This window comes from Centropristis striata, chromosome 24 (assembly GCF_030273125.1).
Source record: "Centropristis striata isolate RG_2023a ecotype Rhode Island chromosome 24, C.striata_1.0, whole genome shotgun sequence".
NCBI lineage: Eukaryota > Metazoa > Chordata > Actinopteri > Perciformes > Serranidae > Centropristis > Centropristis striata.
This window is the reverse complement of record NC_081540.1, coordinates 13,365,234-13,391,261: the sequence shown is the minus strand read 5'-3', so window position 1 is coordinate 13,391,261 and position 26,028 is coordinate 13,365,234. Positions and strand designations below refer to the sequence as shown.

General features: G+C 35.7%; 1 protein-coding gene across 2 annotated transcripts; it reads right to left on the bottom strand.

Annotated features, from left to right (window-relative positions):
* Positions 1-368: 368 nt before the first annotated feature.
* Positions 369-25,786, bottom strand: lrrfip1b (leucine rich repeat (in FLII) interacting protein 1b). 2 transcript variants are annotated; one of them, XM_059328046.1, is made up of 19 exons: positions 24,931-25,786; positions 21,031-21,117; positions 18,580-18,597; positions 17,809-17,856; positions 16,679-16,723; positions 16,454-16,504; positions 14,259-14,336; positions 13,973-14,008; positions 13,700-13,825; positions 12,950-13,120; positions 12,613-12,705; positions 11,433-11,525; positions 10,707-10,799; positions 10,465-10,603; positions 5,179-5,228; positions 4,955-5,072; positions 4,379-4,458; positions 4,156-4,260; positions 369-3,381 (listed from the first exon to the last, which is right to left on the bottom strand). In XM_059328046.1, exons 1-19 carry the CDS (start codon positions 25,018-25,020, stop codon positions 3,271-3,273), a joined length of 1,632 nt encoding a protein of 543 aa, XP_059184029.1. In that variant the 5' UTR covers positions 25,021-25,786; the 3' UTR covers positions 369-3,270. The 2 variants fall into 2 exon arrangements, with proteins under 2 accessions (XP_059184029.1, XP_059184030.1); XM_059328047.1 differs by lacking the exons at positions 16,679-16,723; positions 17,809-17,856; positions 18,580-18,597 and having other exon boundaries at positions 24,931-25,785.
* Between the last annotated feature and the right edge of the window lie 242 nt (positions 25,787-26,028).

Sequence of the window (26,028 nt, the reverse complement as noted above, 5' to 3'; positions counted from 1 at the left end):
TCAAATAAAATTTGGAATTAAAAGTAGATAAATCACTATCAATATCAATTAAAAATATTGAACATTTCATATTGACAGCAGTAATAGTCTTAAACAAATATATTAACTACTAGAATTAAATAAATTCATTCTGAACTCATGAGACTTTCATTTTTTCAGTTAAACTGATTTTTGATCGTGTCAATAAATATAAATACCAGATATTTTAAATGCTGAATTAAAATAAAATATATTTCATGTTCTATATTGTTGTTGTTTACAGACAGTCCAAACACATCAGAATATAATCTTATGTTTTAATCTTGTGCTTAACTATATATATATATATATATATATATATATATATATATATATATATATATAAAAAGATAATTATATTCATACATATTTTGTTCTCGCGATAGCTTGCCAGTTAGAAATCTGTGCTTAATCAGAGCAGTTACAGAAGTTGTATTTATCACAATATACTCACTATAAACTGTTCAGACGTTTTTTTACCAAGAAAAAGTCTTTGAAGGAGTAAAAGTGAGATGTTTCATGAGTTTAATGTCGATCAATAAAAGCCCATCAGTTCATTTTCATATACTGATATATTGATACCCCACGTCCTAATCAATAGGACACAATAAAACACATTGAAGTCACCCTCAGACAGATGGAAATATTGCACAGTGCTCACGCCTCACCAACCTAAAACCAACTTGTAAACAACTCGCAGGATAACATAGGCGCCTCGTGGTGACGCAGGATCGATTCCCGTCCACCTGACGATGAAAAACATGATCTTGTTTCTTGACATTTTCTGAGCGACAGCTCGTACATTCAAAAATACATTAGTCACATGATATTTTCACGTACATGAAGAGCTTGATTCCAAAACGTTATACATCCACAGCCTCAAAGGTTCCTAAAGGGCGACTTGGAGGATCTTCCACTGTCCTGTCGTTACCGCCACCGGGGAGGTCAAGTTTTCGCTTAGGTTTGTTTGTTTGTTTGTCAGCAGAATCACAGAGAACTGCACATACGACAACATTCATCCGGACTCTAAAATGAGTCGTGTGGCTCAATCATTGGGTCAGAAATGAGCTGAAGCCGTTCAGCATGTGGTCAGCTGAAGCCATAAACTAAGACGTGTTGTTTTATACTATGTGGTCACTGCTTCTAATGTTTGCGATGGAAATGGATCAGCTGAGCCACAAATCTTTTCTTCATCGTTCTGAATTGAAATTTCCAAATCGAGAACAAATATTTCCGATATGCAGCACAAACGCCCAATCTCACAACATTAATGATTTAATTTAGCAGGTTCTTCCTCAGCTCAAGCTGCATCCTTTTGCAAAAACAAACAAAAACAAAAACCAGACCTCCAGGGGAAGAGATGAGACCACCTCCTCGGGTAAATCTTAAAGTCCCGCCAAAAGCACCTTCGACCAATGGGCGATGCCCTCTAAATTAATAATCAACACAAAATGTTCGTTTTGGATACAAACTCTTTGTACGTTCATTGATTCAGCGATGTTTCGTTACATTTACAAGCTGGTGATTTTACATCCCGAGTGCCATGAAGAGATGATGTGGAATATTCCTGATGCAGGTGAGTCTCCACCTGCTCGCTCTCTATGTAGGTATATACACACACACACATGAACACATGTGGCCACGCCCCCGGGCGTTATAAAGATACGATGGGCGGGGCTGGATGTTTGAACTCTTGATGCCTTTAGATGCTTTACACTGATCAGAGCTGCAATTACTAGCATAGTCATTGATTTGTCCATCAGCAGGAGATTAATAGGCAACTATTTTGATCCTTGTATAATCGTTTTGGTTCTTTTTTAAGCAAAAAAAAAGCCAAACATTTGCTGGTTTCATGCTTTAAAATGTAAGAATATGATGCTTTACTATGTCATATGTGATAATAACTTGAATAACTTTGGACAAAACGACTCATCATTAATAAGAGCAACCTTAAACTGGTCTACGTGGTGGTGTTCCTCGCCATCCAGCCCCACCAAACCTAACAATAAAAACTGGAAAAATAAGACAAAGTGCTCTTCCATTTGCAAACATTTAGAAACTGAGGAGAGAAGAAACAAAAACCACCAAAATAAAGTGAAGAAACTCAGACTGATCTGGTCTCTTGAGTCTTTGAGGGGAACGACGCCCCCGAGTGCTGGAGGAGAGGTAGTGCCATGCTTCACACGATGGAGGAGCTGAATGTTGATGCAGTGTTTGTTTCAACACACCTGGATGGACCAGGTGGGCGGAGCTTACCACATCAGGCTGTCAATTTCATCATATATATTTAAAATAATCTGAAGGAAGCTATGAGTTATTCAAACTTTAGGTTCATGTTATCTCATGATCGAATATTTTAGCTTATCGCTGACTAATCGATAAGTTGATTCAATCAACAGATCTGTCAAACTCCACAAAGAATCATTCAATTCATTCAAATCATGTGTCTCTAAGTAACATCTGGAGCTCTTAAATAAGATTTGGTAAAAATGTTTTTCAAAAAGTATATAAGTGAAATAAAAATATAGAAGTTTCATTCATCCTAAACTAAAACATGACTGATGATTCTGAGATGTTTAACCTGTAATTCAAAGCAAACAACTTTTCACAAGGAGTTTGAAGGGAAACTTTGAATCAAAGCGAAACAAATTAATCTGAAGTTGTCGATCAAATCGCACAATGAAGAGTTGACCGTCAATTTGCAAAGTTAGTTTTCATGCAAAATTTCTGAAAATGTTGTTTTCAGCCTCTCAAATCTTTCAAAAGATTTCCTGCTTTTCTCTGTTTTATATCAAATTAAAGTGAATATCTTTGGGTTTTGAACAAAACAAAACATTTAATAGATCAAATATTGAACCCATTAATCGAGAAATTGAATCAATAATGTAAATAATGGTTAGTTACTCTTTAACTTTGGAAAGTTGTTGAGAAAGTTAAAGAGAGAAATTATGTTTTTGTTCCGTCTGACACAAAATAAATACATAAATACTAACAGAAAGAAGAGGCGTTTGTGGTAAACCCCGCCCACGAAGTGCCGCTGTGGATGTCAGCTGTGTTCATGGCACCGGGATCACTGGAGCTACATTACAGACTGATTGATTGATTGACTGATTGATAGATTGATTGATAATTCAGACACACATCACACTGTGTGTGTTTTTGGTTCATTTCCAGCTCGTCTGGTGCTGCATGCAGATTGTCTCTCTGTGCGTCGGGCTGGAGATGAAAACATGGCACAATCAGCAGAGAGCGTCACTGCTGCGCCAGCAGGGCGTTACGATTGGCCTTCATCTTCTCCAGACGTTTGGAGAGGTGGTTGTTACTGACCTCCAGCTCATCGATCCGGTCCAGAGCCGAGCGGAGCTGCAGGAGGCGGACAAAAAACAACAAAGAAAGAAACGGATAATAACTCACTTAAAAAGGTCTGTTTGGGTCACTGAAGAAAAGTAAGCAAACAAGAGACACAAACAAGACATTGTGCCACCCTTCTCGAAAAGTAACCATAGACTGTATATAATAATGGACGTAGTCACCGTGGCGTCACCCATTGGTTTGTGGCCTGTTGGAAGCATCAAGTTCAGAGTTACACTCGTCGCCATCTTGCGTCGCCATCTTGTTTCCCATACGGAAAACATGAGGCCATTATTTAAACTATTAACATCAGATTGTCTTGAAGAAGATTTTTTACTAGTGATTGAGACCATAGTGTTGTTCTAAAAAAAATTCTGAGGTAATAAATCAAGTGAGAAGTTTTCTCATTTTGCATTGAAATTAATGGACAGAAATGTTTTTGCAGCCACATTTAGCGCCCCCTGCTGGAATTTTTGGCATAATGCAGCTTAAGGCACTTCCTGGTTTGCCTCCCTGCTCAGACCGGGAGGTTGCCGCCTGAAAGTAACTTCTCCTCTGGGTGATATTTATGTTTATTTCATCATTTAAAAAAAACTCAAAAATGTATTCAAAGGTTTTTTTGTGAAACATTTAAATGACATTTACTTGAAACATTTACTTGATACAATACAACTAAAAACCATCAAAATAGAAAAAAGTATAGCTATATATATATACATCAATAAACCAACATATATTAAAACATTTATTATCAAAACATTTATATACAAATTTAAAAAGTCTCACCTCTCTCTGAAGCTTTCTCTTCTCCACTTTGAGCTCGTCTTCAGTCTTCTCAGAGTTTTCTGACGCCAACTTGTATCGACTCACCTGACCTTCCAGACGGATCACCTGAGTTTGAGAAGAAACATTTTTAGGTTTAATTTGTCATCAAACTAAATTAAAATGTCTTCCTACGCTGATAGCACCGCTTTCTTTGGATTATTTCTTATGCTGAAGCTACACTTACATTTTGTTCCAGAGTGGTGACTTCCTGCTCAGATTTCACCAGTTTGAATTTGAGATCACTGATTTGTCTGTTTGTGTCTCCTGAAGAAAAGAAAACAACATAAAATAACATCAAACAGAATCGTTTTGCCCCAAATATCTGCACGAATTTGCACAAATACGCTGACTAAAGACACAAGGATAAAAAAGACAAGGAGACAAAGACATTTAAAGAAGGCGAAGAAGGCAACAAAGTGAAGAAAAGGACGAAAAGATGACGTCACTAAAGACAACAAACAAGAAAAAATTAGAATGAAGATAAAAAAAGAGTACAAATCAAGTGCAAGACGAAGACAAAAATAATACTGAAGACAAAAAAGACAAGATGATGAACAAGAAGACAAATCGACAATGCAAAAAGAAAAGAAACGATTATACAAAATAACGATTACCAAGAAAACCAATCGACAAAAACTAAGAATCAGATAAATATAAAGATGAAGACAAAGGAGGGAAAAGACAACAGAGAAGGATATGATATTAAAAAAGACCAAGACGGAGGTGAAGAGGAAGACGTGGAGAAGAAAAGAGTGCTCACTCTGTAGGTCCAGAAGGTGAGAGTCCATTCCGTTCTCTAGTCCGTCCCCCTCTGGATCCTGGACTCCATCCGTCCCGTTCTTCTGTCTCTGATCCAGCTGAGACTTTAACAGCCTCACCTGCTCTCAAAAACAACAAACAGTGATTCATCAACACCTTTAACTTCAGCGATTATGGTTTAATAACTGTATTTAAATATGATTCTGTGGGGAAAAAAAGGGTCACCTGATCCTGTAAACTCTCTCTTTCTTCAAATAGTTTCTTCAGCCGAAGCTCTGCAACACAGCAGGAATACATGTGACAATATTCAGGTTAAAACAAGTGCAATTATAAGAAACCAAAAAAATTGCACCAATAAGTCATAACACATGGATTATATTAGGCATGACAACATTATAAGGTGGAACTACTTTATGGTCCTTTCAGTTTGATTTCACTTAACTTAATGTACTTTTACTGTTGAACAATAAATAGTCAGTTAATAGTCAAATTACACACAAATATACACAGAGTTAATTAAGTATTAATGCCTTTTTTGTGGCTTTATGATAAGCTTAACCAACAACATTTTATCCCAATCCAATTCCCACTACACCACCATGTAGCCCTATATAATTTTCCTCAAAAAATTATTGACTGCATAATAAACATGAAATTAATTGCAGTAATCAAAGTAAGTTGTCAAAAAGAAATCAAAGTATTCATCAAAGGAATTCAAAAATATTGAATTAATTATCAAACCCTCTGAACCCCAAGAAACCGTTTCAGGGCATTTTTTTTGTTGCTCTTTTTACATTTTACTCACTGGGGCCTTGTTTTTCAAAGCTATATATACTATATATATATATATATATATATATATATATATACATACACACACACACACACACACACACACACTATATTATATATATACATAAATATATACATATTTTCCAAGTGCCCTCAATATTAGGGGGAAAATAATAGGTATCCAAATATTGTACATATTGAACTATTTGCATGTTTCAAGTCTCTCCTGTCCTCTCCACTCTGGTCTGTGTAAACAGATTTTCAGTGACTATTTATCATGCGAAAGTTCGTCAATGAATCAATGCAGGCTTCACAGTGACGCTGAGGAGCAGAATTTAATGTTTTTAACAGGATCTGGTTAGTTCAAACTTTATTTTTGGACACATTTTAAATGAGACGTAGAATAAAGTAATTTGACAGAAATACCAAATAGCTTTGTTTGGTTTCGTGCTGTAACGGAAACTTTTGCAATCAATTATCCTTTCAAGGAACAGTGGACACTCCAATGATGATGATGCCTGTTTTTATAGTTTCTTTCTACCATAAATGTTACAATAATCGTTGTATTTTGGCATTTTTTTTGAAGGGGGGTTGGAGGGTTAATAAATGCAGTTTCTTACCCCTGTAAAGTGTTCGCAGGAAAGACAGTCTCCAACAAATGGATAGTTACTGATTGTAATTTACAGAATGTAAATAAGCTCAATAAAATAAGACCATACAAAATCTTTGAAATATCATTTAATAATCTGTTGGCTGCTGTAAAAGATTCCACATCTTACCCTTTGAAAAACTACTATATTGATATGAATAACTGGTAAATAATATTTTCTACACCACATTTCTACCCAGCAATCGTAGCAGTGGGTGGCCTCGAGGAGAAGGAAGCCCGGTCCGGCCTGCTGCACCACAATTCAGAGTTTCTCAAATAAGCCACACAAAGGTGACATTTAAACTTTATTGGACATGATTTCATGAAAAAAAAGACACGAGGGATGAGGACATAACTGCCACATACATATACAGACAGAAAATAGTCACAGTACAGTTCAGGAATTATCATCTTTATTTCCACCTTAATGTATTTATGTATTTATAATTTAAAAAGAAAAGGTTATATCTCTATTATCTAAATCGGTTATATGATGTTCCATTTTATGAAGCCAATCAGGTTCTGCCTCTTAATCCTGTTGGGACTTCAATCAAGACTCAGAGAAGTATTATACTGCTTCAAGCAAACACATAAAGTCCCATAAAACATGAATTGTTGTTTTACAATTTTTTACAAAGATGAAACAGAATGAGATTAAATCAGTTTATTTCAGAGATTCTGGTTTGTTGCCTTTGGACAGAACCTGAGTGTCTGTTGTCTTCCACGACTCAGTAAAAGAACCAACAAATCAAAACTAAATCCACTGACAACAGTCTTCAGGTAAAGACTGCTTTAACTGCCGTATGACAGGTGATTAAACAGAGCAGCCGGTGTAACTTTCAGCAGTTTGTTTACTGGTAAACTTAGTAATAAATATAACATAAATATAATATAATTATACAGTGATAGTAACGTTATGTCTTCAAAGATGATTACGGTCAAACTGAAGGCTTTTACAAGGACAACTTCATGCTCGGTTCGTTTGTACAGTTGCAGGTCATCAGTTAACACATAAACTTGCTAAAACACCGGACGACATTGTGTTCTGGTTCTGATCCCGACTGAAGTTTATTCTGTGGGACTACGGCAGCAGCTGATGGTGAGCTCACTAACGTTACCTCAACAATATTAACTTAGCCAACATACTGGTTACATCTCACAATTCACATTACGCCACGGCAGTAATGGCGACTTAATTACTTCAGGTAGTTCGCTGGATTTGTCTATACATGATGTGGCAGACATCAGATTTGGGTTGATTTCTATGAATCTATGAGATCTTGCAGTCACTTTGGTGTTTGTTTTTCCTGCTTTGCAAACCAAATCCTTTCCTTCCACTCAGTTGTTTGCTGCTGCTCGCCAATGGAGCGATTTTTACATCTTCAACTACAAGCTCCATCGCGGCTTGACTTTGTTGCGTTGCTGGCTGCTGAGCAACTTCCTCGCCAACTTCCTCGCAGCTGTCCATGTCTCCAACTGACAGCTCCTGCTGGTCCTCAGACTCATCGACACGCTGCTCAGCAGGAATTCTACCTTCTTGTAGGCTCATCAACAGCAGTTCTGGAAGAGCCATCGCCTTGATTTCATCTGCAGTTTCTTCAAGAAGCCGTTTGAACTTTGAACTTTGAGAGTTTGTTGATGCCGTTTGATTCCTTTTGAGTTGTGTCTCCACAGCTTCTTCAACAGCAATAGGTTCAGCACAGTAAAATTCAATAAAAACAAATTCCTCAAACAAGCTTGACACTGTTGGATTGCTCCGACTTTGCTTTTCTTCTTCGATGTCAACAGAATTCACCCCAGATATTTCTTCTGGAGACGATTCAGTACCTTTCACTTCAGATTTGCAGATGCTTGGCATGGCACCTTCTTGATCAGCACTTGAAGGTTCCTGAACGTTTTTACAAACTTTCCTCGAGTCCTCAGAGACATCAGAAGTTTGAGGATGAAGCACCAGAGACGCTTTCTCCAACATCTTTGAGGTCTTCATCAAAGGTTTGTCACTTTCAGGATCCTCTGAGGTTTTACTTCTTTGTGGGGAGTCCTTCAAAGCTAGTTCACCCTCAGCAGTGGATTTAATACCCATCATTTGGCCTGTTGCTTCTTGGTCAACTGTATCACACTGATCTGACACGTTTTCTGAAACGTTCTTCAGCGTCTCTTCGAAACACAGATTGACAGATTTTGTGACTTCTGGAAAAATTCCTGAGATTTCAGCTGCAATACCCTGACTTTCAAGAAATTGTCTCAGCACGTTTTGAAGTGTCTTTTCCAGACAGCTCCAGTCTTTGCACATCTCAGTTGGGACAGAAGGAGTCGGTGTGTCCGCCTGGACGGTACATTCACGACGTTCAAAGGAATTGTCTCCAGTCTTTTCTTGAATCTGAACAGCTTCTCTATTCGGTTCTTTTTCATGAATACACCAGTTCTCAAGCTTCTTAGGTGTCCCCAAAGTCTCCCCAACGTTTGACTTCCCTGCTGGTAGAAATTCATCAAGCTCTGATGGTTTCTGTTCGGTTTCCAAGCTTGGACCTTTAGATGCACCAGAGCAACTTAAATCGCCCTCATTCTTTAAGTCTTTGTCTTTATTTAGGGAACTATCCAAATTCTGTAAAACTGTCTCTTGCTGGCCTTCTGAATCGTCATCTTCAGAAATTTGTCTGTCACACTCATTGCGAAAAATGTCAGCCAACTTGATAACAGATTCATTTTCTTTCAAATTGTCCACCGATGTTGGAGTACTGAACTCATTTTTGTTGAACTCTTTTGCACCCAAAGCTGGAACACCAGGCAGTACCTCCCCTTCTGAGCAGCTTACATCACTGCATGTGTTTCCATCTTTCTCTTGATTCTGGAAAATAAGATCAACTGCAGACGAAGACTTTTGTGCAACATCCCAGTTAGAAAATGGAGTCTCATTTTCCATCATAGCTGCAACATCTTGGGCTAGTTTCTCTTGAGTCTTAGAGGTTAGTTTGCCAGCAGCCTTGATACCGGACACCAGTGCCTTGTTGTCCAGGATGATGTCCTTTGCAGATCGGGGTGGAACGAGTCTTGATTTGTAGAATTTTTCAGTTGAAGCTCTCTGAATAGGTGAAACCAAATGTTCACATTTTGCCTGACTTTCAGACTGATGTACCAACACTTCAGGTCTTCTCACATCTGTTTGAATATTGGAGTTCAGGATATCCGGGTTTGACTCTGAAGACAATTTAACACCAGATTGACTGTGAGCTTTGGTCCTGCCTTCAGCTAATCGAAGGCTGGCAGATTTCGGCTCATAGGTTTGTGTCATCAGTTTTTTATTTCCAGCATTTCTAAATAAATAATTTCCATCTCGTCTATATTGGAGTTTCCTTTCACTTTCTCTGTTTCTTCGTTGTGTCCTTGTATCCTCATTTCTGTTCAGATGTTTTTTAGTCTGTTTACCAAAACCCTTCTCTCGTTTTAAAGCATGCGCTGTGGTTTGATCGCCGGTGGAAATGATGTTTGTTGACTGATATTGTTCGAGGTTGTACTTCCGTTCGTCCTCTGGGAGTTTGCTGCCCTCTGCTAGCTGCCGCTCCCCAACTTTCCCTGAAAGATCATGAAGAAAACATTGGAGGAGCAGTTACAGAATTTAAGACGGAGAATTTAACTGTGAAGGTGTTGGGAATTAGCCCGAGAGATGAATCAACGTGTTGATCACAGAAAAATTAAAGGCGGATTCCTGTTTTACTCTTCAGGACGATGCTGGTGTCTCAGAAGTTGGACGGTGAATTTGACAACATCCACACGTTGTTGATTGAAGTCATCAAATGCTCTCATCAGAAAATGAATCAGACGTGGCATGCATTTGTTAAAAGACGCATTTACACATTCAATCATGCACTTCATGCATAAATGTGACACAAACGTTCGTAAAAAAATTAAAGGTTTTGATTATATTTCTGTTTTTAAGAGAAAAAGTAGATGAATTGTTGAGAATTTAAAAAGCATCTCATACATTGAATATTAAGAGTCATCATTTTGACAAAATTATTGTCGATAATAGAGGAACAAACTACGGAAGGACACGGGTTGATGCTTCTTACCGAGCATGCTCTCTCGGCCACCATGAGACGGCTCCTGAGCCAATCGGGAGGCAGATTCTGCGCTGACATCTTCGTCGGCCTCGCCCTGTCCCGTCTCCCCATTGGTGGAGATTTCAGGAGAGACCACCACTCCGTGTTTCTGTTGGGGAGGAAATCACATCATCACTTATAATTCATTTAATAACGACAATGGTCTGATGACGTTTGGTGACATCACAGCCCGTCGCTCCTCCTCCGAGTACCTTCAGTAAATCTCGCAGTCGGACCACGTCGTCTCTGAGCCCGTCACGCTCAATCCGAACGATGTCAGAGATTTCTCTCTGCCTCTCTAACGCCTGATCGAGGCAGCACGAGGAGAGAGCAAGGAGGAGGAAGAGGAGGTGAGGAGGAGGAGGAAGACGAGGAGGAGGTGAGGGTAGAGAAGAGGTAGAAAGTTAGTTGATGTTAAACAGGAAGTGAGACAGTCTGAAGGTTCAGTTTAAGTTGACTTGATCTAATATTTATCTTCGTTATCTTATATTTATCTTAATAATTATAATTAATCTTAATATCTCTATTCATTGTTTTTAATCTGTATTTACAAAGGTGTGGACTTTATAAATATAGATAATAAAAATTATTATTTACAAATGTCTGGACTTTATAAATATGGATAATAAAGATACATATTTACAAATGTCTGGACTTTTGTAAATATTTATCTTTATTATCAATATTTAAAATGTGAGGACTTTATAAATATAGATAATAAAATTAGTATTTACAAATGTTTGGACTATATAAATATAAATAATAAAGATAAATATTTACAAATGTCTGTACTTTATAAATATAGATTATAAAGATAAATATTTACAAATGCGTGGACTTTATAAATATAGACAATAAAAATAAATATTTATAGAGTTTTGATTTGTAAATATTTTGTAAAGTGGAGACAGAAAGGACACGTCTGACTCGTGTCGTACCGCCATCTTCTTCTCTTTCCACTGCAGAACTTCCTGCAGGTCACAAACCTCCTGACAATAACTGCTGCTCTTCACCCGGAGCTCAGACACCTCCTGAGGGAGGAGCAGGCGCAGGAGCAGGAGGAGGAGAAGGAGAAGGAGGAGCAGGAGGAGGAAGAGAAGCAGCAGGAAGAGGAGGAGGCGCAAAATCCAAAGAGATGGAAGATAAAGATCAGTCAGAGTGTTAGTAGAAGCTGCAATTCATCTTATAAATCACACAGAAAATGTTTTCTTCTGAATCTTTGCCGTTTGTTTTGTCTCTGAACGTGAAAATGAAATTATCTAAATATTACACACATGAAGTAAGAGAAGTTTGTTGACAGTAAGATTTTTGAATATATATTCCATATATGCCCTTTATTTGTGTCGTAATTCACATTCTATGATTGGAGAGTATATTTATGTCTTTACACCAAATACACAACTCCTAGCATCATACAACATATTTTACTATTTAAATCATCTTTGTTTTATCTTTTGAAAATGTATTTTTATCTTATAAAATATATATATATATTTTTAAATATTTTAAACCATATCTATAGCTTGTAAATTTGATCTTTTATCATTTAAAATCACATTTATATCTTGTAAAATATTTTCTTTTTTCAAACTACATTCATATCTTGTAAAATTGTATTTGTATCTTTTAAAAATGCATTTATATCTATTAAAATATTTTTGTGTCTTTTGAAACTATTTCTTTAACTTGTAATGTTTTTTATCTTTAAAAAACGACACTTTTATTTTTTTTATATCTTTTGAACTATATATATATATATATATATATATATATACACACACACACACACACACACACACAAATATATCATTTGTACCTTAAAACTACAGTTTTATCTTGTGCAATTATTTTATCTTTTAAAACTAGATTTATACCTCTAAAATATTTTTTTATCTTTTAAAGCTACATTTGTATCTTGTAAAAAAAATGTTTTTTTTCGTCTTTTAAAATTACATTTATATCATGGAAAATTATAGTTTTTTTTTTTATTTGAAATAACATTAGTACTTTTGAAAATTAGTACTTCATAGTACAAATTTGCAGGTATTTTTTCTGCTTAGTGACACAACAGTGTGTTGACTTGTTGGGTGTTTGCATTGATGTGTTTGAGTAACTGACCGTCAGCAGCTCTTCAGTCTGTCTCAGAGTTTCTTCCATCTCTTTAAACTGGAACTGAAGGACACTGTGAGCCTGACGCTCACGTTCCAACTCCTAAAGGGTTAAAAAATCAATTATATTCACTTTTTAAAGCATTTTAGTTGACAATTTTCTCTGCTACAAAGGCAAAATGTAACAATAAAAATGAAGGTGTCATTTTAAGAGAAAAAGTCACATTATTTAAAGAATAAAGCCTTTTTAGACATTTACTTCATAAAACTGTGTCTTTATCTTCATGTATTTTCCTTATTCTGTCATGAGGAAGTAAACTCTCTGTGCAACCTGTGTGACCTCTGACCTTGGTCCTGTCGTCACAGTGTCGCCGTGACTCCCACAGCAGCTCCTCCATGTCGCTCAGCTCCTCCCTCAGAGTGTCCACCTGATAGATCAGGGTCGATTTCTCGTTGTGAAGCTGAGCGTTAGAAACCATCGCTTTACGGTACTTCTCCTCCGACTCCGCCAGAGAGTCCTGAACAACATCATCATTATAAATACTTATTTTATTATACTGAAAGAGAGGCCTGAGCAAATTATTATCATCAATATTAATATTTATTTTATTTTATTCTATTATCCTGCCAGAGTCCTAAACAAATGAATTACATCATTATTTATATTTATTTTATTTTATAATACTGTCAGAGAGTCCTGAAAAATTTCAATCATCATTATTAATACTTTGTTTATTGTATAATACTGCCAGAGACTCATAAAGAGAATATTACAATTTTTATTGAAATGTATATTATTTTATACATTCAGTCATAAACATATGAATATATCATCATTATTAATTTATTTTTTATATTGTCATAAACAAATGAATGTCTCCATTATTAATACTTTTTTATTATACTGTCAGAGAGTGAAGAAAAAATTAATATCCCCATAATTATTATTTATTTTATTATACTGTCAGAGAGTTATAAACAAGTTTATATCATGGTTATTAATATTAATTTTATTTTTATTTGATTATATTTTCAGATAACCCTGAGAAAAATAACGTTTCTGTGTATTATATGTTTAATGCATTAAGTATATGAACCTTCATGTCTCTGATTGACGCCTCCGTCTCCACGGAGAACGACGTGTCACAGCTTCCTCTGCGCGATGAAGCTCCGCCCAGTGAGGCGAGCGTGGCGGCGGAGAGAGTCGACGCCGTCCTGGAACCCTGAAGACGAAGACAGACATGTTCATCACGTGACCTGAGGAGAGTCTCCATCATGTTTCAATCAAAGCTCACTTTAAGTGAAGATTAAACACACATAATGAAATGTGATCTGAGTGAAACATTACAAAAAGATGAAAGTTGACTTACTTTATCCAGGAAGTCTCTGTCAGGTCTCTCCTCCACCTGAACACACAAACACACACAAACACACAAACACACACACACTTTATTTAGTGATTACACTTCTGATAAACATCACTGACTGTAGCTACATGAGGACAACAGGACCAGTGGGGGGAGCCACGCTCTGTGGGACATGTGAGGAGATATTCATGACTTTTATTTTGAAAATAGAAAAAGTGAGTGAAAGAAGAGAACCAGAGGAGAGGGGGGGGGGGCACGCTCACACAGACACCCAGAGACGAGAGCTCACCACTGGGCTTGCACGAGCAGAACTGGCCCTGGAGGAGGCTCGAGAGCTGGAGCCAAAGAACCCACTGTAGTCTGAAGGCTGGGGGGGAGGAGGAGGGAGAGGAGGAGGAGAGGAAGGACAGTAGAGGAAGGGAGAGAAAAGATAGGAAAAGAAGGAAGGAGGAGTGAGGGAGAGGAGAGAGTAGGATGGAAGAGAGGGCGGGAGAAAAGGAGAGGAAGGGAGGGAGGAAAAGAGGAGGGACGGAGGAAGGAAAGAAAGAAAGAATGGGATGGTGATAGAGAGGAGGAAAGAAGGATGGAGGGAAGGAAGGAAGAGAGGGTGGGAGAAAGGAGAGGAAAGCAGAAAGGAGTGGGGGAGTGGAGGGGAGACAAGAGGAAGGTAGGAAGGAAAAAGAGGAAGGGAGGGAAAAGAGAAGAAAGGGAGGAAGGAGTGAGGAGTGAGGGAGAGGAGAGGAGAGGAGAGGAGAGGAGAGGAGAGGAGAAGGGATGTAGAAAAGGAATGAGAGAGAGGAGGGGAGAGAGGAGGAAGGGATAAAGGAAGGAAAGAAGGGAAGGAAGGAAGGAAGGAAGAAAAGAGAAAACAACTGAGTTTTAAATCAGGATGTTAATGTTGCAGCTTTAACATTTTGTCTCCATAGCAATAAAAGAAAAGTGGATCAATAAGCTGTGATCAGTTGAAGGGTGAGTTCACTGTCCTAGTCACATGACACACAGTTGAGATCTACTCTACAGATTCATCTACTCTAATTCTTTAATTCATTAACTCATCACTGATCTACTTCTACCCACACTGACAACACACAGGAAGTGATGTCATGGACCGACCCTGTAGCTGAGAGAGCGAGGCGCTTCAGTGAACAGCACCGAGGGCTGCAGAGAAGAAGACACACCACACTCCACTCATAAAACAGTTAAACTAAACTAGACTTTAAACGCATCACTTACTTCACAAGTATCTAACCGTTTTTATACTTATGCTACCTATATATCAGAAGACAGAAAACTATCAGCTCACACCTGCTCACATCTAAAGACAAGTGTTTAGTGTTTTTAGTCTCACACTGAGATTTTAGACAGACTGTGAATCTTGCAGGGTCACTTACGAAATGGACTAGAAGCAGCTTTTGGCTCCAGCTGCTCTAGTGTGTGCAGTGGTTTGTGTTGAAAAAAACAACAACAAAAAGAAGAGAAGACGCCACAAAATGCCTCCTCACAAAGGGCTTTCTGTTTTTCTGATATGAAAAGTTGACTATTTTACATTGAAAATAGATATAAGGAAGAATAAAGGAAAGGAACATTTAGAAATGAATTCATGATATACATTCATGTCCTATTTAATTATAATGTGTTTAATTAAATAATTATATTAATCAGCTCGATCAACTTTCATTTAGTTAATCATACATTAATCATACATTATTTATTACTTAATCTTTATTCATCTATACATTTATTTATACATTTTAATTGGGTCTCTTTACTAAGTAACAGCGCCCACAAAAATTCCGCTTGTGGCCCAAAATATATGACATCACTACATTTTTTATTTAGAACTAGGCTTACAAACATTATTGTGATGTTACCTTTTCCTGTCTATGTCGCCGGTTCACCAAAAACATAAGAGCGTTTTACTGGCCGGTCTGGAACCGGAGCCCTTTCCCCTGCTCATCTATTGGTTGGTGATTGTGTTACATCACTGAGACTTGCAATAATATCAAAAACGTTTGATATGATCCAAACCCAAGACTAGGAAAAGACTGATATGAAACAGTGCAGATTGCTACCTTAAATTTAACGATAGAGATGACAGGAGGGCTGTGACTCCAGTAAAACTCCCAGATTTACTAAAGACTTTCAGTTTTTAGTCTTAGACTGTGGAAATCTTTTGGTGGAAGCCCAGCATTAAAGACACAACCAGACTCCATTCCTAAACCAGACACTTTTAGATTCAGTTAAACTAAACTGATCTTGTGACCTGCAGCTGTTATTGGTTATTGATCGGCTCCAGTCTGATGATCCACTGTGTGTGCATCCATGCATGTATGTATGTGTGTGTGTGTTTACACTGTGACCTTTAACCTGCGTGTCCAGCTTTAATGTCTGTGTCAAAGTACTTGTCAAAGTAGTAATAGTGCAGTTTAAAACACTTAGAACACTTTAGACCATAGACTGTATATAAATAAGATTTAGACTCACCCTGAGGCTGCCTCGACTCCCCACAGACATCCTCTCTTCATCATCTGACATCTAAAAACACAGAAACGTTGCATTAAACGACACATTGTGGTTCTTCTTCATGGGCGTTTATGTCGGCAGAGGTTTGTTTAACATGACAAGCAAGTCATACGAAGAGAAGAAGAAGTTGAGGGACTAAAGTAAGGCAGGTGAAAGGGTAAAGGCAGGAGAAGAAGAGATACAGACCGAAGCGTGTCTCCGTGAGTGGCGAGAATACCGCTCACTGTCCTCCTGAAAGGCCACGAAGAAGAAAGACAACAAATTAAAAAGCTGACACTCTAGAAGGAGAAGATGAGTAAGAGGAGGAGGAGGAGGAGGAGAATGATATTCTGTTGTTTTACACTCACTGTTAAACAATCATAAATACACAATCTATTAAAAGCCTGCTTCTGCCTGACAGACACAACCCAGGGTATAACACGTTTGACATAAAGGACAGTAATTGCGTCTATGTCGCCTTAAAAATGAAAAGATATAACATACCATTAAACACATAAACAAACAATATCTTTACCACTTTAATTGCTATTGAACAGGATATCAATTCAAGTAAAAGATCAGTGACGATTTTAATAAACATAAATATCTTGCATATAGTAAAAATTATATAAAAAAGTATTTCATAAAATGAAATGTCTATAAAATATATGAGAGTCTGAAAGTTAAAATGCAATACAAAATATTAACATAGTATAAACAGAAAAATAAAATAAAATAAAAATTAAATTAATTAACAGATAGAACAGAATAAAATTATATTATAAAAAATACTAATAAATTAATAGAGAATAAAATCATAATATTCAATTATAAATACAAAATTATTAAAACCAAAAAAGAGAAAAATATATTGTACAAAATAATAATACAAATAAAAATAAAATAATGATAATAAATGTAAAAAATAAAACATAAAAACTCAATAAAACGGTATTTAAAAAAGTAGTATAAAGTATTAAAATAAAAAAGATACAGAATAAAAATAAATTATTATTGATTTGAATTAAATACTAAAAACAGTTTAAATCCCTAAAAACAAAATTATTATATGTAGCATGCAGCTCCATTCAGGCATAAACGGTATCATCCTCCGCTTCACTGTTAAAGGCAGATAATCTGTCAGATGTGGATTAAACAGCCTGTTAATCCATGTATGAGTCTGTCTGAGCGCATGCACAACCAAAAACAACAACAACAACAACAACTAGCTGAAGACAAACAAACAGCAGCTGCATCCTGCTCACATGCACTTAAAAACCTCAGACTGCCATTATTATCCAGAACATAACTCTAGTGAGGAGGAAGAAGAGTCCTACCATCCACTGTTCAATGTGACCCCACTTATTATCCAGACCATAATACTTCTGCAGAAGGAAGAGGAGGAGGAGGAAAAATGGAGAGAAAAGGAAGAAGAAAAGGACAAAAGAGAGAAGAAAAAGGACAACAAAGAGAAGAAAAGCGACAAGAAAAAGGGCAAGAAAGAACAAAGAACAACAAGAAGAGAAGAGAAGAGAAGAGAAGAGAAGAGAAGAGAAGAGAAGAGAAGAGAAGAGAAGAGAACAGAAGAGAAGAGAAGAGAAGAGAAGAGAAGAGAAGAGAAGAGAACAGAACAGAACAGAACAGAACAGAACAGAACAGAACAGAACAGAAAAAAGAAGTTAAAAGAAGAACCAAAAAAACAAGAAAGGGAAGAAGAAAAAAGAACATAAAAATGGGTGGAAAGAAAGAAAAAAAGACATAAGAAGATGAAAAAGAAGGAAAAAATGAGAAAATAAAAAAGAGAGAAAAAAGAGAAGAAAAGGAAAAGAAAAAAGAAGGAGAAGGAGGACAGGACAAAGAAGAGAAGGGGAAGAAGTAGGAGAAGGACGAGAAGAAGCAGAAGAAGAAGCAGAAGGGGAGAAGGAGAAGGAGAAGGAGAAGGGGAGAAAAGAGGAGGAGAGGAGAAGAAGTAGGAGACAGGGAAGGGGGAAAGAGGAGGAGAACATGTTAAAACAGATGAAATGAATGCTCTCAGACTGAAAGCTTGAGGTTTGTTTGTTATAAAGGTGTTGGCGTGGCAGGCGGGTGGGGCTCAGAGTTAGTCGTACCTTGTGGCTGTGAAACAGCTACAGGAGGCGGGAGGAGACACAAGAGGAGAGACTGAAGGTTAGAAACAACAGGTGGACACTCACTCTTCTTCTTCTCATTTTTTTTGTGCAGCACACAACAACCACAACTCACAACCAGTCGTCCAAACCAAAGAGCAGATCAGCACGTCCTCATCATATACAGTCTATGGTCCTCATAACGACGCAGCAGACAGATCTACTACACTGAGTTCAGGTGTTAAAAAGGTCAAATAAATCTCTCTACTTCTAGTTATGATTGTGCTGTTTGGGTAAAGCTGCAGGATATTATATACAGTATATAATAAGAAAAAGGAGGGAAAATAACAAAAGGATAGAGAAGAAACAACAGAGAAAAAGAAGATAAAAGAAGAAAGGGAAGAAGAAAAAGGAATATAAAAAGGGAAAAAACAGTTAATTATGTTTTATTATTTATGGGGATTATATATATATATATATATTTTAGGCAGATTTTGAATATATTTTATGGGATATTTCATGTTGATTTTATATACATTTATGGGGATTTTTTATACATTTTATAGGTATTTTATATAATTTAGGCAGATTTTTTATATAATTTAGGCAGATTTAATATATATTTTATGGGGATTTAATATATATTTTATGTAGATTTTAGATTTATTTTATGTAGATTTTATATATATTTTATGTAGATTTTAGATTTTATGTAGATTTTATATACACTTATTGTTTATTTTATAGATATATATATATATATATATATATATATATATATATATATATATATATAGCAGTGAAGAAGTAAGTAAGTGTATCTTTCTGTATCTGTCCATCACATGACTGTCATCAACAAACACAGTGAAGTGTTGATGTCGTCAGTGTGAGACTGTGAGTCATTACAGGATTAAATTAATTAATTCATACATGATATATATAATAACTAATCACAGAATTATCAAGACATAAAAATCATTCAGTTGAACCTTGTGTTTGATTATTTATGTTTTCAATATAATTATGGGAAACATTTTGAAGTTAAGTCTTGTGTTTAAATCACTCATTAAAAAGATTTTCAGTTTCTAGTTTTGAATTTCCTTTCATCAATATTTTTTTAACAGATTGTAACAAAATAGTCATAATAATATACATACATAACAATAACAAGAGAACATTATTTTACTATGGAAAGTTTAACAGCTGAAATCAGCTGCTTTGATTAATTTGAATCTTTTAAAAGAAGTTACTCACCAGAGTGAAATATAAGATGTGACCGAGTCATAATGAAGCTGCCGACTGACTGACTGACTGGTGATTAAAGCACATTAACCCTCACAGTCTGACCTTTGACCTCTGATCACATCATGTGACTCTGGAATGTGTCAATGAAGTTTGATTTCAGTGTTGCAACTCACAGGCTGACCAGTGATGTCACCAACCATAACAATCAATATTTATGATTATTTAACAATTACTGAGTGTCTGTAGGCATCAGGCATTTATTGATCTTTTTTATTAAACAGTGGATTTTATTGAACTTTTTAAATGAAATAAAAAATAAATAGAAAAACTGAAAATGAGAAGAAGAGCTAAAGTAATAAATAAAAATAAATTAGACCAAAATAAATTAAATAGGTTGTAGTGCACTGCTACATCCTAAAATAATAAATAAAAATAAATGAGACAGAAAATAAAATAAATTAAATATGCAATAGTGCACACAAAGTAAAATAATAAAAAATGAATAAATGAGACAGAAAAATAAATACATTTAATATGTAATAATGCACTGCACCAACCTAAAATAATAAATAAAAATAAATGAGACAAAAAAATGTAATTAAATATGTTGTAGTGTACTGCTACATCCTAAAATAATAAATAAAAATAAATAAGACAGAAAATAAAATAAATTAAATATGAAATAGTGCACACAACCTAAAATAATAAATAAAAATTAATTACACAGAAAAAATAAATTATATATGTAATAGTGCACACAAACTAAAATAATAAATAAAAATAAATTAGACCAAAATAAATTTAATATGTTGTAGTGTACTGCTAGATCCTAAAATAATAAATAAATAAAAATAAATGAGACAGAAAATAAAATAAATGAATAGTGCACACAACCTAAAATAATTAATAAAATATGTTCTAGCGCAATGCTACAACCTAAGAAAATAAATGAGTCTACATTAAATTAAAGGTGTTGTAGTGCACTACTACAACCAAAACATAATAAATAATAATAAATAAGACCACATTTAAATTAGTTTTTAACTCAATTAGAGCATCATAATGAAACAGAATGCCGCAAAATAATTGTTTTATTTTGAAAATTGTTGGAAAGCAACCAGTTTGCTTTGAGTGCTGTTTCACCTCGTGTGTCAGCAGCCAATCAGATGAGCACAACAAACCCTCTGGACCAATCAGAAAGCTGCTCACCTCCTTCTGTTGTCTCTCCAGCTCCTTCATCCTGATCTCTCTGGCCTCGGCCCTCGCTGCTCGCTTCGCTGCAAGCCTCGCCTCCGCCTGACGCAAACACAAAAATCAATATGTTATTATTGATTAAAATTCATCAGTCATCCTTAAAAACATGTTATAAGATAATTCAGAATTAAAAGTTGATAAAAAGTATTTGAGTTGCTTCAGACTTTAGTTTCATTTCATATTTTATATTAGATAATGATATCAGCATACGAACAACAAAATAAAAGCCCAGCAGGACATGTTTCACTCATTAATAATCACTTCACCACAGACAGTCACTGTGTTAACAGAAACAACTGGGAAAGCAATATATATTCATAAACAATTGTTTCAGTACATTTTTTGGGGAAAAAATTAAATTTTAAAAATGGGAGAAATAAAAAACGCAAAATTATATCTTATAAAATAGAATTTTAAAAATGAAGATATACTAAACAAAGAATAATTTCGAAAAATAGAAGTATTGCTTTTTTAAAATTAAAGTATTGACAAATTATTAAGATATATAAAACACAAATATGGTAAAAAATAAATAAATAAAATAGAAATAAACCAAAAACGCACATAAATAGTTAAGATATACAGAAAATGAATTAGATATTTTCAAAAATAAATATATATCTTATATATATCTTAGTCTCTTAATTTTGTATCTTATATATACTAAAAAAATATTTTTAATGCTTTACGTTTGATATGTTTTAATGTTTCAATTTAAATATACTATATTTAAAAATGTATACATTTCAGCAGAACTTTTAATAATGATTTGATTTTTTTTTAAACAGAAAGTAAAAGAGGTATTTTAAAGTTATATATATATATATATATATATATATATATATATATATATATATATATATATGGGGTACTATGTAAAACATAAAAGTCCTTTTGTGACGTTAAGAATTTTTTATTAAAAATTGGACAAAGACAATATATTTCATGTCACATCAAAATTACATCAAAACAAAAATTTTAAAAAAGGTATTAAGATATTATAAACGAAAATCTTTAAACATTTAAATTAAATATATAAATTAATAAATGGTGTTAAGATATACAGAAATAAATTTCCAATTGGAGGTATTTTCAAAAGCAAAAAACAATAGAACACAAATATTACCGTCATATAAATGAATGATTATATACGTAATTAATGTAATGAATGAATTAACTTTCATTCCTCCAACAGGAAGAGACTGCCTGCCTGCCTGCCTGCCTGTCTGCCTGTCTGCCTGTCTGTCTGTCTGTAGGAATGTGCACCGTCTACCTGTTCTCACACCTGGAGACACTCCCTCCATCACTATGGCAGCAACACATCTCCGCTCCCTGTACCTGGATAAACAAGTTATATATCCTTTCCCCTCTGTCTGTCTCTCAATCTGTCTCTCTCCCTTTCTCTCAATCTGTCTCTTGGTCTCTCACTCTGTCTGTCTGTCTGTCTGTCTGTCTGTCTCTCCTACATGACGTTTGAATAAAACATTATTTAAAACCTTTAGTAGTTATGAGAAATAAAACAACAACATGAAGAAGATGAAGTAACAACGCTGTCACACAGATTAATGTTTGTGCTGCTGCAGAGGATTAAAGGATGGAGGTCACACACACACACACACACACACACACACACACAGTTGGCAGTAGGTCACTGCTGCTTCCATCAATGAGGAGAGATTAACTGCTGCCCAAAATCACTCACACCAGACTCCATTCAAAAATTATACCATTTAAAGGATAACATCTCTAAGACTCCCCTCCCCTGTGTGTGTGTGTGTGTGTGTGTGTGTGTGTGTGTGTGTGTGTGTCTGACCGAATGTGAACAAACCAGTTTGCTGCTCACTGTGACTCACTGTGTGTCTGCTCAGTAATGTGACACAACAAGTTTTCGCAGTGAAGTCCGCTGATAATACCTCACCACTTCCTGTGTGTGCTTCACAATAAAAGCATGTCAATGTAGCCTTCCTGAGAAAGTTCGAGCAAAACTCTCAACAAAAAGAGTGAAAATAAGGAGAGTAATGCTGCTTTTCTAAAAGTCACATGTGACTGAAGTATCACAGCAACATGTTTCAACATCACAACAATAACCACCACAGAAGAAGAGGTGGTTTCCCCCCCAGTGAGCAGCTCATTCATCAGTTTCACATTCCAGCTTCAGTATGTAGGACGACAACATGGACAATACACACTGAACATAAAGACGCTTTGTTACAATAACAGAGGCGCGCGCACACACACACACACACACAAACACACACACAATTATTTAAATTAAACTTAAAACTTAAATTTAAATTTCACAGGAACGTGTGGAACATGAATAAAATAAATGAATTCAATAAACAAATAAAATACTACAAATAGAACACTTGTTTTTTTATTGTTTTTAATTGAACCAGTTATTATTTCATTACTGTATCATTTATTCTTTTACATTTTTTTACATGTTGATTACATTTGTTAATTAATTTAACATTTTCATCTCTTTTATTTCCTCTTGTTTCATTTTGATTTATTTTTTGTTTTGTTGTTCTGCCAGTTATTATTTTTTCATCATCGTGTAATTTATTTAATTAATACTTAACTATGTATGTATTATCTCTCTATATATTACATTTTAAGCATTTGTGTAGTAAACTGCATTTTCATATTTTTGTTTCATTATATATATCATTCATTTATTTATTTTCCATTACTTTTTATTAATTATAACTGTGTGGGTATTTATTTTTCCTTTCTTCACAGGTATTTTGGTCCAGCCTCCGGCAACATCACATGTATATTTAAATCTCTGAAGTTCAGGAGATTTTGTTTCAAATTTGTCAACTTCCTATGCATTAATTTCTGTCTCTGTTTAGCAACTTTCAGTCTGTCCTCACATCACATGCATGGCTCCTTTTTTATCAAAATAATAAATAATAAAACTACAAAACAGTCTATTTGCATGTAAATTATAAATAGTAATAGTTTTCATTGTAGCAAGAAAATTCACATTTTTAAAATGGTCTAGAAACATAAATGGCACACTGTGAAAGCTCCTATGATTGAACTTTCAACTGGCTTTCTCAGCTTGTCTACATATCATATATAAATAAAGTTATTACTGTAAATAAAACATGTTTATTTTCAGTAAATCGATGGACTCCAGAGGGTTAAAGAAACTGTAAACACAGCAGCTGGTGTGTTTACTCATATAATCATTAATAAGGATGCACAATATTATTGGCACGTTATCGGTATCGGCCAATTTTGGCTTAAAAACACGCCGATATCCGCCGATATAATAAACCGATTAAATAATGTGGTGCTGCTTACTTCATTAAATGCACAACCTTGGCGCCTATGTCTGTCATATGTTCAGATTTTTTTTATTGTTTGCACATCACCTCTCCGTTGCACTTTAAGCACATGTTTACTTATTATGTCAATTGTGAAATTGGCCAAATTTGCCCTGATTGTGGGTATTATTGTTATTGATTATCTCAGGGAGAGCATCATCCAAGTTTTAAGTTGGATGTATCTTTTTGTATTTTATCTGAAAGCAGTTATGCTTTAAAGCAGTTATAGAAAATAAGTATGCAGTTTTAAGCATCAAGTATTTTTCTTATTTTGCACAAGGAATGAATATTACATAACAAATGTGATAAGAGTATGCACCACAATACTGTATGTTAATTCCACTACAGAAGAGAGATCTCTGCAATTAGTTGTGTGGGTAAAAATATCGGTATCGGTAATCGGCTAAATGAGTTGCAAGAAATCGGCAAATCGGATATCGGCAAAAAATCCAATATCGTGCATCCCTAATCATTAATCAATAATCATACTGATAGCAGTATCTATTAGCAGCCTCACCTCTCGTGCGATCTGGTTGAGAGCATCGTCCTCAGCGGTCAGCTTCTCCCGGTTCGGGATCCTCTTCCTGCCCGGTCCCTGGGTCCCCATCGTGCAGGAGGGTTTCACCTGGAGCCGAATTATCCACACAGGCTTCTTCCAGTCCCAAACATACGGATCCGATCCTCCACAGCAGAAAAAATACTAAATAACCCTAAGTTTAAGAGGTTAAACTGTGTTGTTCTCTGGATCCTTTTCCTTCATGTACCTGAAGTTCACATCATTCTTGAGATTTTTACCGGAGGCCGAATTATCCAACAACATCAACTCTGGGCCAAAACATTCATAACCGATCTTCAAAGTGCATGTAAATGCTAAATAAAGCTGTTTGAGAGTTAAAACCTGTGTTTTTCTGATGCGGTTCGGCGGTCACCTTCTCTCAGTTCAGGATCCTTAAGTCTGCATCGTTTGGAAGGTTATTATAGGGGCCGAATAATCCACAAAGGTCTCCTTTTGTTCAGAAACATGCACATTCGGTGACCAGTGGCGGAAAAACTCAAAAATAAAACTGTGTGAGACATAAAATGCATATTTATCTGCAGCTATTCGGCGGTCAGAGGATGTCTGGAGCAGATTCGGGCCGAGCTGCCACTGCCGTTCGTCCTGATTACAAAAACAAAACCGGAAAGAAAGAAAAAAACATTAAAAAACACCGGTTGTTGTTGTTGTTGTGTTTGCCGGTTGCCTCCGTTCACATCTCCCACTCACCGCAGTGTCGGTAAAGCAATCGGGAATCTCGTTAATCCGCCATTGTGTACAGCCGCCACCAACATTTTAAGCCTGTGAGGAGTGAACCGGGTTTTTTTCTCCACCGGGACCCTGAAGTAAACACGGTTACGTTGACAGGTGAGCTGCAGGTGGGCTGGTACCGGACCGTGAACGCATCCCGACACACAACCCGCAGTGTGACAGAGGAGGGAGGAGACTTTTATTGTGGTGGGGAGGATGCTCACTGTCAAGTTACATACATTTAAATATGCACAGGAAGTTGCTGTTCAAAATAAAACTCATCAAACTATATATATATATATATATATATATATATATATGTATATAACT